General features: G+C 30.8%; 1 protein-coding gene across 2 annotated transcripts in view; it reads left to right on the forward strand.

Annotated features, from left to right (window-relative positions):
- Positions 1 to 869: 869 nt before the first annotated feature.
- The window catches only part of LOC126892159 (uncharacterized), a 138,275-nt gene continuing 125,883 nt past the window's right edge, over positions 870 to 13,261 (forward strand). The window contains exon 1 of one of the 2 annotated variants that reach the window (XM_050661630.1): positions 870 to 1,034. Coding sequence is in view for 1 of the 2 variants with exons in the window: in XM_050661629.1 (XP_050517586.1) it covers positions 13,230 to 13,248 (19 nt within the window). In the remaining variant the exon portion in view is untranslated. Of the gene's footprint in view, positions 1,035 to 13,105; positions 13,249 to 13,261 lie in introns of those variants that run through there. The other variant, XM_050661629.1, reaches the window with a different exon arrangement.

The raw sequence follows: 13,261 nt of genomic DNA on the forward strand, positions 1-13,261 counted from the left end.
ATGTAAATAATATTATTACGTATATTCGGTAACACTTATTTCGACTAGCCACCAATGATCGGTTATTAGAATATCCCGGTTATAAGAATATTTTTGCCTTGCACAAAGGCTATTCCAATAAGCGGGTTCGACTGTACGCCATTTTAAAGTAAACAAAATAAGCTTTTTATTATATAATATAATATATACAGTAGGAAAAATGAAAGAATACCCATGAACGAACATGTAAAACACGGTGTATTTTCCTGTCACCGTGTCACACAAAAAATTGGCCAGCGCAAGTACATGTAATAATTATTGTTACATGTACTTGCACTGGACAATTTTCTTTGTGACACGGTGACAGGAAAATACAGCGTGTTTTATATGTTCGTTTATGGGTATTCTTTCCTTTTTCCGACTGTAATAATTATTGTTACATATACTTGCACTGGACAATTTTCTTTGTGACACGATGACAGGAAAATACAGCGTGTTTTATATGTTCGTTCATGGGTATTCTTTCATTTTTCCGACTGTACCTAAATGTAGAAGAAAAAAAGTTATACTGAGAAATTTCAAAAATAATCGTAAAAAATGTAAAAAATATTTTTTTTTTATATTAGGTATTATATAATATGTATATAATATAATGATATATTATATATACTATATATAATATAATATTATATAACATATAATATATTATATAATAATATTATTTTATTTTTATATTATATTATAAAAAATCGTTAAAAGTATAAAACCTTGAAAAACCATAATCTCTTTAAAGAAAAGTCGTACTACGTTAACTATAAACCAATATATGTAGGTACATAAATAAACAACCTAATTAGTTAACTAATTATACAGTGAAAAAATCGGAAAAAAGGTAATTCCAACGATAAGGAAGTAAATTCTTGTGTAAAGTGATAAAAACTTGTGTGATATCGAATATAAACAAAGCAGGTTTTTGCAGTAGGTGGAAACAAAACAATATTGTGAATGGTGTATTTCTACAGGAAAATAAAGCATATTAATAAACAGAATCAGCTGTAAGTAGAAAACTTTATTATAATATAATTAATTTTATTATAAACAGATAACCAGGGCCGGATTTTGATTTTGATTTTTACCTAGGAATAAAAGTGCTGGAAAATTAGTAACGGCTAGCGCGGGTGCGGGTGGGAATTTGAACTGTGAGTAGAGTTCTCCACGAAACTTCACCCGTGACGCATTGACTAATAACTCTAGCACGAAAAATAACTAGGAATTAAGAACAATGAGTTCAGATAGCGAATTAGATGATGAAATGAAAAGGAGAAGGGAAGAGGAGGAACATCCCAGCAAAAAATCAAAAATAACAGCTAGAACATCACAAAAAACAGATGAAGATAACATAAGTGGAATGGAACAAATGATGAAAATGATGAGGGAATTAGCAATGGATATAAAAGACATAAAAAAAGAACAATATAGATCTGGAGACGAAATCACACAACTAAAGAATGAAATTAAAGAACTGAAAGATCAACAAAGCGGCTACAAAGATGAAATAAAAAAGCTGCGAGAAACAAACGAAAAAGCTATAAAACAAATAGGTCAATTAGAAAAAGAAATTAGTATAGCAAATGAAAAAATAGAGAAATTGGAAAGAGAAAGAAAGAGAAAAAATGTAATAATACAAGGAATAAAAATTGATACAAATGATCAGAAAGTTTTACGAGGGGCTATGGAGAATTTTATGGAAAAAGAGCTACAAGTTTCAGTAGATGTAAATGGAGCAAGGAAAATAGGAGAAAATACTGTCATAGTGGAACTCAACAGCGTGAAAAACAAAATAGAAGTAATGAAAAATAAAAGTAAATTAAAAACCAAAAAGGACGAAAGAATCTATATTAATGATGATATGTCAAAAGAAGAAAGAATTATTCAGAAAGAAATTAGAAGCAAGGCTATGGTAGAGAGGCATAATGGAAAAAATGTAAAAATAGGATACCAGAAGCTAATCATTAATGGTGAAATATGGACATGGAATAACAACCAACAACAACTCATAAAAGAGAAAAATATACAACCAAAAAACTAGCAATACAACGAAAGCAGACTGAAATAACGGAGATGACATGGCAAAGTACAGGTACACGAAATAGACAAAATGTACAGATTATTAATGAAAAGCAGCCCATAAAAGAACATATATTAGTAGGAACATGGAATGTAAGAGGAACATACGAAGAAGGAAAACTGAAACACCTAGTAGATGAATGTAAAAAATATAAATTCGAAATAGTAGCACTACAAGAAACGAAACAACTAGGCCAAAACTCAATGGAAATAAATGACTATTTATTTTTCAATAGCGGAGGCGAAAATAGAATGTTAGGCACAGGATTTGTAGTAAACAAAAAGCTGAAAGATCTAATCGTTGACTTTAAACCAATTTCAGAGAGAATATGCATACTAAGAATAAGAGGAAAATACCAAAAAATAACATTTATAAACATACATGCACCGACTGAAGAGAAAAACATAGAGATAAAGGAAGACTTCTACAGTCAAATAGATACAGTATTCGAAAATATTCCCAAATACGATATAAAAATAGTACTAGGTGATGCTAATGCCAAAATAGGAAAAGAAGAAATATACACACCCACCATAGGAAAATATAGTCTGCATGAAACAACGAATGAAAATGGTCACCTCTTAATAGATTTTGCAAAAGAAAAAAACATGATCGTTATGAGCACGTACTTTCAACACAAAAGAATATATCAAGGAACATGGAGATCACCAGATGGAAAAACCATAAATCAAATAGATCATGTGCTCATCGAAAAAGACATGGAAAAATGTATAAAGAACATAAGAACATATAGAGGACCGGATGCAGACACAGATCACTTTATAGTCGGAATACAACTTAAACAGGTTATACCAGTTCTTAGAAATCAACAGAAAAAAAGGTACAAAGTAACTAAACCTATTAGACTACTGTCAGAAGAAGAACAAAGTAAATATGAAAGACTAGTCACTAGAGAACTGGAAAATATTGCAGAAAATGAAAACATCGAACAAAAATGGACGCAAATAAAAGTATGTATGACCAAAGCAGCGCAAGTCAGTAATAGAAATATAAAAGATGGATTCAAAGAATGGTTTGATGAAGAATGTAAAATAGAACTGGATGAAAGAAATAAGTTAAGACTCAAAATGATGCAAGTGAAAACACCAGAGATGGAGATACAATACAACGAACAAAGAAAACGAACTAAAAGAATCATAAGAGTAAAGAAAAGAAAGTACAACGAAGATAAATTGAAATGCATAGAAGAAAACTATAAAAATGGAGAAGTCAGGAACTTATATCAAGGAGTAAAAAATGAGAAAAAGGGGTTCCAAAGAAAACCTGTACACTACAAAAGCAAAAATGGAAGGAATTTAGTAAGCGACGAAGAAATACTGAGCAGATGGAGAGAATACTTCGAAGAGCTTCTAAATGAAATTCCCACAACAGAATATGCAGAAGAAGAAGAAGAAGGACCGAATGAAAATATTGATCAAGAAGAAATGCAGGAAAGACCGCCTAATGAAAAAGAAATAAAAGAAATAATAGAAAAACTAAAGAAAAACAAGAGCCCAGGTAAGGATGAAATAACAGCTGAAATGTTTAAATATGGAGGACCAGTACTAATTAAGCATTTGGAAAAGCTGATAAAAGAAATTTGGGAACAAGAACACATACCAAAAGAATGGACTGAAGCCACACTGTGTCCAATTCACAAAAAAGGCGACAAAAGTTTATGCCATAATTACAGGGGAGTAGCCCTACTAAACGTTGCATATAAAATACTTGCAGTACATATAAAAGACAAGATAACACAAAAGATAGATAATGACATAGGAGAATATCAATGTGGATTCAGAAGAGGACGCAGCACGGTGGATCAAATTTTCCTGCTGCGTGAGATACAAGCGGAAAGCTACGAATACGGAAAATCTACAATGGCCCTATTCATTGACTTTAAACAAGCTTTTGACAGAGTTAAGCGAAAAGAAATATACAAAGCACTATGTGAAATTGGAATTAGTAAAAAATTAATAAAGATGGTAAAAGTTACACTCAGAGAAACAGAGAACAGGGTTAAAATAAATGGAAAGGAAACAGATAAGTTTAGGGTCGGTGAAGGGGTACGACAAGGAGACCCACTGTCATCACTGTTGTTTAGTATCCTTCTTGAAATAGTCATCAGAGAAGCCGAAATTAACAGGACAGGACTTGTATACCAACGAAAACACCAATGCTTGGCATTCGCTGATGACATAGTAATGATAGCCAGAAGCAAACAAGAATTACAAGAAATACTAAAAAGACTAGAGGCGATAGGAAGAAAGAAAGGGATATACATAAACGAAGAAAAGACTAAATATATGGAATGGACAAAACGAGAATACACACAAGGACAATACCTGACAATAAACACAGAGGCAAAAATATATAAATTCGAGGAAGTAGAGAGATTCCAATATCTAGGAGCGACATTCACTAGGAGACCAAATATAAAAGAAGAAATCCAAGCGAGAATTATGGCTGGTAATCGTTGTATCTTTGCTCTAAACAACTTATTGAGAAATAAGAACATATCTAGAGGGGCTAAGATAAGAATATACAAGACAGTGATAAGACCTATAGTCTTGTATGCCAGTGAAACATGGACGATGAACAAATCCGAGCAAGTCATGCTTAAAGTATGGGAAAGAAAAGTCCTAAGAAAAATATTTGGCGGAAAGATATGGAATGGAATGTGGATAAGAAGACCAAATGTGGAATTGGAGAGGATGTATGGTGAACCAAACATAGTAGGGATCGTAAAATCACAAAGACTGAGATGGTTGGGACATATCCAAAGGATGCCAAACACGAGACTTCCCAAAAAAATACTAACGGGAGGAATAGGAGGAAAGAAGAAGAAAGGTAGACCGAAAACCAGATGGAAGAAAGATGTTGAAAAAGACATAGAAGAACTGAAAATCACAAATTGGAAAAATAAAGCAGCAAATAGGAGAGATTGGAAAGGAATAGTAAACCAAGCCATGGGCCTTCTAGGCCTGGAGAGCTAAACTATATATATACATGTAATGTAATTTGGTATTTAACACATACATAGTTAAGTACTAGTTACACTACTGTATTATTGACGTAAAAAGACCTAAAACCATATACATACACTGAATATGTAGGTATGTACATATAGTATGATATACATATTGGCATAGTATGTAATAAAACTACATATTGGTATAGTATGTAAAACTACACATTGGCACAGTATGTAAATAATATTATTACGTATATTCGGTAACACTTATTTCGACTAGCCACCAATGATCGGTTATTAGAATATCCCGGTTATAAGAATATTTTTGCCTTGCACAAAGGCTATTCCAATAAGCGGGTTCGACTGTACGCCATTTTAAAGTAAACAAAATAAGCTTTTTATTATATAATATAATATTTGTAATAATTATTGTTACATATACTTGCACTGGACAATTTTCTTTGTGACACGATGACAGGAAAATACAGCGTGTTTTATATGTTCGTTCATGGGTATTCTTTCATTTTTCCGACTGTACCTAAATGTAGAAGAAAAAAAGTTATACTGAGAAATTTCAAAAATAATCGTAAAAAATGTAAAAAATATTTTTTTTTTATATTAGGTATTATATAATATGTATATAATATAATGATATATTATATATACTATATATAATATATTATATAATAATATTATTTTATTTTTATATTATATTATAAAAAATCGTTAAAAGTATAAAACCTTGAAAAACCATAATCTCTTTAAAGAAAAGTCGTACTACGTTATACAGTAGACCATTTTAAAGGTAATTGATTTATATTTCTATTGCGTGTACCATTGCATATACCTAAAGTTACGTAGAAAAAATTTACAGAACAATATTGGCGAAATAACAAGGAAAATTGCCCAAAATTGCTGTGAGTGGCGAACTTTGAAAAATCATATTTCGAAAACTGTGAATTCTAATTACTTCTACTAAACAATATTTTAAAGAATAAATGTGTAGGCCTTTTTTCTGTAAAGCAATGTCTATACCTATATCCTCGTGGACAAAAGTTATGGGACAAAATACAAAATTTCTTTTTTTTGGGTTTCTTTGTGCTTTTTTTTAATATATTTTTGGAAAAAAAGGTATCATTGACTTTAGAAAGTGATATTTAGATAGGAAATTTAACCAGGAACAATTTTTATGTAGGTATGTTTGTACCAAAAGTGCATAGAACTCACCCTAATGTAACCTGTGCCCAGGGACTAATTCACCCATTTCTCAAAAACGCACCTCTTTAAATGGTAGCACTCCGCTGTTTTTTCATATATAGATGTCCATTGACCATATGAAATAATAAAACCCCGTTAACGTTGTAGTTCCTTTTAGCTATCTTATTTTGAATATAATCAATAGCCTATAACGAATAATAGGTTTTTCTTCGTCAAATTCCAAATCGAATATTTCAATGTGAAATAACACAAATACGAAGCACTTATCGGAGAAAATTAATTTTAACTTTTTTAAGTGTTTAAAGAAAGGTTTATTTTTGTTTTTAAAAGTGTTAAAAGTGTTTTGTTTTAAGTGTTTAAAAAACTTGTAACATTAAAAGTAAGTGAGTTAGACTCAACATATTGTTGGCCCCTTTTATTTTTTGGTAAAAAAATCACGAAAATCCCCCCCTAATTAGCATCACAAATAAAATTAATCATTACCACTTCACAAGTTACTTTGCCTATAGAGACTGGGAGACTGGAACGCTAAAATTGGTGAAGCAAATAAAGATAGAGAAACAGTAATGGGCACAGATGGCATAGGTACAAGAAATGAAAATGGAGAATTATTAATAGATTTCTGTGCCCAGAACGGGTTTGTTATAGGCGGAAGCCTTTTCTCCCATAAGAGAATACACAAAACAACATGGACATCCCCTGACGGAAAGACACAAAATCAGATCGATCATAATTGTATAGCAAAAAGATGGAGAAGCTCATTCTTAGATGTAAGATCGCAGAGGGGAGCAGATCCATCAACAGTCCACACACTAGTACGAGCAAAACCGAAAATCAGACTAACTGCCAAAAAGAAGCACAAGGGTAACAATAAGATCAGATACAACACGCAATGACTTAACAATGAAGAAACAAGAAAAAGATACCAGGATGAATTCGACAACAATATAGGAAGAAAAGAAGTAGTTAACGAAAATATCGAAGAATCCTGGACAAACTTAAAAACAGCTATCAAAGATACAGCCGAATACGTTCTTGGCAAAAAACTCAGGAACATGGCAAACTTCAAGGGGTAATTCTACATGAAAAAATAATGTCAGTTTGCTTTATAAACCTATGTCCGCAAATGCTTCGTTTCTGAGATAGAGGGTGTTAAAGTTTTTCTTACAAACTGACGATTTATTTATTGCTTTAAAACCGGTTCAGATATGCAAATCAAATTTGGTGGGTTTTAAGACGTAGTTATTGTACATTTTTTCACATATAAGTAAGAATTTAATATTCATTTTTGGCGCGTATACTGGTAATATGAGCCGTCATATTACCCGTATGCGCGCCAATGGTGAATATTAAATTCCTAATTTTATGTCAAAAAAGGTGCAATAACGACGTCTTAAAACCCACTAAATTTCATTTGCATATCTCAACCGGTTTTAAAGCAATAAATAAATTGTCAGTTTGTAAGAAAAATTTCAACATCCCCTATCTCGGACACGAAGCATTTTCAGTCATACCGTTTATAAAGCAAACTGTTAATATTTTTTCATGCAGAATTAACCCTTAAAGTTTGCCATACTTATTTGAAAACACCCTGTATTAATGAAAAACATGGCTGGTTGTTAAAGTACCTAACATTTTTATGGTCTAATGTAAGCGAATGAATCAAAAAACAAAATGTTGAGAAAACATGAGGCTATAGTTGGATTTTAATTTCAGTATTTTATAAATGCTAGAATATTCTAGCATATTTAGCTATAAATGCTAGAAACTTTGAGAAAAAAACACAGTTTGATTGGTATACCCGGTATACAATGAAAATTTAACTGTTTAGCAACAATACTATTACAGCAATATTGCTAAAGAATAAGGCTATAATATATTAAAAAAATCACTTAAATCGGACAATAGGTTCAGGAAATTTGAGACATTAAAAATGACCCATTTTTAAGATGTCCGGTTAATTTTGCATCCCAGTGTAGAAGGATGCAATTTAATATTGAAACATAGTTTTTAATTCCAAACAACTTTTCTTAATAAAATTTTTCGATATTGTGAAATATAAAGGTACTTTACTCTTGAGCGAAATTCATATTTGTTGACCTACATCGTATAAAATTAATAAAATTTGGTATCTGATGGTTGCATCCTAGATTCTATACGATGCAAAGCATTTTATAAAGTATACCTTTTTTTGTAAATCTGATAATGAAAAGTTATCAATACGTTCCAAATTACTCAAACATAGTGTATAAGAGTCCAAAAAAATTTATTTTGAACATTTATTATCTAATACGTTTGTTATTAAATGCATTTAACGTAAGTTGTATAGATAAAAATTTTGATGACTTTGTACAAACATTTTTACTGATATTTTTCGGTTTTTGAATTTTTTTATCTTTCTTAATTTTCTCAAAAAGAACTTTTTTATGTTTAAAGTAAAATAATGTAGTGCATTTCAAAGAATACATCTTAAACTTTAAAAAAACACCTATAAAATTGTAATATATCTGTTCAAATTTATTTGAGTAATACCCTCTTAAAATGGTAGTAATTCTGTAAAACTACGAAGTTTTCAAAAACTACATTTTTTGAGACGTCGCACAGTGGTCAAAAATCCCGAAAAGCTCGCCAAGAGTAAAAAAAAAATTCAACGTTTCGAGAATATTATTACATTCTCTAAAAGAGATATAAATTCCCTATTCAGTGTTGGCAACCCTAGAGGTATATCTCCTATATCTGAATTTCCAGTTCAGTTCAAAGTTGACTTTCGTACGGAACAGAAGCGCAGTTAAGAATAATGAATGTTTTATACACACAGGCTTGTACGTGTATCTCGAAAACGAAGTGCGCAAATTCAATTCTGCAAAATGGAGGATATTCGTGGAGCCATCTTAAAAAGCCGATATTATTAAAATATTTGTATATATTTAGTAGATTTTAAGTTGAAGTTAAGTAATAAGAAAGTATATACAGAGAGAGTCTGTAAAGTGGAATAAATTCAATATCTCAAATACTAATTGTTTTTTTGGAAAATGCTCAGACCCTTCGATTAGTATTTCAAATTGTCCTTTTTGACATTCAATAATAATGTATACAGGGTGTCCCAATTTAGAGATATGACGTCATCGTCGATTTTCTTAAATGGCAACACTGTCATTTTGATAGCTAATTTGATAGGGTTTGTAAAGTTATACATAACTGCAAAATATCAAATTTTTATTCTCTACCATTTACAAGATAATAGAAAATAACAAAGTTATATCTGTAATTTGGAATATATTCAATAATTAAAATACTAACTGTTTTTTTGAAAAATTCTCAGACCCGTCGATTAGTATATCAAATTGTCCTTTTTGACATATAATAATAATGTATACAGGGTGTCCCAATTTAGAGATATGACGTCATCGTTGATTTTCTTAAATGGCAACACTGTCATTTTGACAGCTATTTTGATAGGGTGTGTAAAGTTATACACAACTGCAAAATTTCAAATTTGTATTCTCTACCATTTAGATGATAATAAAAAATAACAAAGTTATGAAAAAGAAGTAATCAACTAATAATTGAATTTAATTATTTCAATAAATTAAGCAAAAACTCATAATGTTGCCCTCAATTATTGTCAAATTGTCAATGGGCAACGTTATGAGCATTTTCTTAATTGAAATAAATAAATTCAATTACTATTTGATTACTTTTTGTTCTTCATAACTTTGTTATTTTTTATTATCTTGTAAATGGTAGGGAATAAAAATTTGAAATTTTTCAGATGTGTATAACTTTACACACGCTATCAAAATAGCTATCAAAATGATAGTGTTGCCATTTAAGAAAATCAACGATGACGTCATATCTCTAAATTGGGACACCCTGTATACATTATTATTATATGTCAAAAATGACAATTTGATATACTAATCGACGGGTCTGAGCATTTTTCAAAAAAACAGTTAGTATTTTAATTATTGAATATATTCCAAATTACAGATATAACTTTGTTATTTTCTCTTATCTTGTAAATGGTAGAGAATAAAAATTTGATATTTTGCAGTTATGTATAACTTTACAAACCCTATCAAATTAGCTATCAAAATGACAGTGTTGCCATTTAAGAAAATCGACGATGACGTCATATCTCTAAATTGGGACACCCTGTATACATTTTTATTGAATGTCAAAAAGGACAATTTGAAATACTAATCGACGGGTCTGAGCGTTTTCCAAAAAAACAATTAGTATTTGAGATATTGAATTTATTCCACTTTACAGACTCTCTCTGTATTTTGAAAAAATGAAATTTTCAGATAACCAAATAGTTATGTATTCCATCGAATCCAAGATGTTACTTCAATCATCTTTTAGCTTATATTTCTCTCTTTAAGATTAAAAAACAATTAGCTGCTACTATCTGCTCCTTTGGTTTTGCGAGGATTTTTTGTACAAGCGCTCTGCGCTATGAGTTTCAATATGAATCGTTAACAAAGCAGAATAAACAGATCATGCCGCAGCATTCAGGTAGTTGTTATGACTGTAGATCTTTAGTTATTTCAGTATCGTAGGGTAAAATCGCAGATAAAAGGGTCAGGTACAGTATTGTTGAAAAATAAAGTAAAAATTAGTTTTGACTCTCATATGATTAATAATCGAATTTAACGTTGGAATAAAAAATTGGCGGATTGCATCCGCCATTTTGTTTTTTAAAATTTATATTTCAGATTCGTAATCAACAACCTCAAAAACCCCCGGATATCAAATTTCGACGGTATTACATATATTTAAAATACATAAACCCGCCATATTACATCCGCCATTTTGTTTTTTGCAATTTAGATTTCGGATTCATAATTAGCGACCTCAAAAACCCCTGGATGTTTTGTCATGCCAATCAAAAAACGCTTTCATATTTTGGCCATCTTTTCGGGTTTTTGGACCACTGTGCGTCGTATCATTTGAATTAAATTTTTGAGATTTTTTAGATATTAAAAGAAATTTAGAAATTTTATAGAAAAATCACAAGAGACCTTTTCTGCTCAGAATGACAGAATTATCTAAAAAAATTAATCGAAGAGAAAAAATTATTTTTGTGAATTTGTTAAAAAAATTGTTTAAACAATTTTTCGACCGAGATACCGCCTGGCGCCCTGTGGATTTGTTATAAGGACGTCTTTTTGAGTAAGTTTGTGCAAAAAATCTAATCGAAATAATAGAGAGATATTGCAAATTTCACACAGCCTACGTTGCGCTATTTACACCGCGCTATGTTGACAGAATTGACATTTCTCAGACGTTTCATAAATGCAGATATTGCTTAACATTTTGGTTGCGGTATTTTACGGCTCGATTAAGATTAGTTGTTGTTTATCTAATTTGTACTCAAAATCCAGAATTTAATTTAGATGGAAGAAAGGTTTGTATTTTCTTCCAAATATCGAGCAAGAGAAACAAATGATCCTTGAATCCTTGATCCTCTTCATGTTTTCCTGATCTAACGTAAAATTTTCTGGAGAAGTCAATGGATTTTGACATAAAACTTGTTTTAATAAACACAAATCGTCATCAGACGTAAATCTACTTTGCTACTGTCTGAGGTACCCATTTTAGCAAATTATTACGAATAAATTTGGTTTAAATGAAAGGTAAACAACAAACATAACCTGAAAACAAAATAGCGCAACGAATACCGCACAGCGTAACGACTCCCCTAATAACGGCAGGCCGTATTTCCAATAACGCAGCGTAAGCTAGACATCACATCTGCGCATGCTCTACTGTCAAAATAACGCGTGCTGTAATACAGCAAGTGCAAAAACGACTCAGCAATATCTCTCTAATTTCGCTAACGGGGCGACGATACAGCCTGGACTATAGAGCTAATTGTGAATAATTAAAAATAACAGCTTTGTAATAAAATAATGACAAAAATTTTCAGGATCTTAAAAGAGGGGTTTTAAACTTTGATTTGGTCACTTTTTCACTTTCATAATAATAATTTTTAATCGAGTTATTAATTCTTGAAAATGGCCATTTTCGCATTTTTCAAATATTAAATCGCCTATAACTCGACAAAAATCAATCTTATTGAAAAATAAAGAGAGACCTTTTTTGCTCAGAATGACCCAAATTAACAAAAAAAATTTGTTCGAAATAAAAAAAATTTTAATTTGAATTTGTTTAAAAAAAATATTCAAAAAATTTTTAGACCTCGGCACCGCTTGGCACCCCGTGGATTTCTCACAAGGACCTCTTTTTGAGTAAGTTTGTGCAAAAAAATCGAATCGGAATCATTTCGCTAACGAGGGCGACGATACAGCCCCGTCTATAGATAGTTTAGTTGTTCTTCTTTCATGTCCAATTTGTAAAATTTCATTTGATCCATTAGTAGTTAAAGAATTATATTGAAATAACACAACCGTGCGCTCCGTCGAACACAAGTATACAGCGCGCCAATGTTTGTGAGAAGGGTGACATTATCGTTATAAATAAAAAATTATAGAAGCTATAGATTTAAGTTTAGTAAAATTTTCTGAATTTTTCAATGGTCGTCAGTTTTTTTCTAAGATTTATATTTTCGTAGTTATTTAAAAAAAACAACTAATTTCACAGTATATTTCTTCTGGGGTACAACTTTTTGATATAATATTGTTTATTAAATATTTCTTAATCAAATTACAAAAAGTTCTATCTTGTTTGATTTTTCCGTAGTCAAAATTTCTATTGACTCCCCTGTTAATCAAAAATTGATCCCTCGCTTGGTTTTTTAAAAATGTTGTAGTACTTGATAATGCTTCTCTTTCGTTTTCGTTCGGCCATTCTGTATAATGAACTATTAAAATTGTCCTTCATATCGCTTATCGACAATTTATAAGTGGATGCTAATCATCGGTTGCAAACATTTCCATATTGACACTTAGGCGTACATCAAGGAATATGATCTACGAAGCAAAAGGTAAGTTAATATT

Source organism: Diabrotica virgifera, chromosome 9 (genome assembly GCF_917563875.1).
Source record: "Diabrotica virgifera virgifera chromosome 9, PGI_DIABVI_V3a".
NCBI classification, from domain to species: Eukaryota; Metazoa; Arthropoda; class Insecta; order Coleoptera; family Chrysomelidae; genus Diabrotica; species Diabrotica virgifera.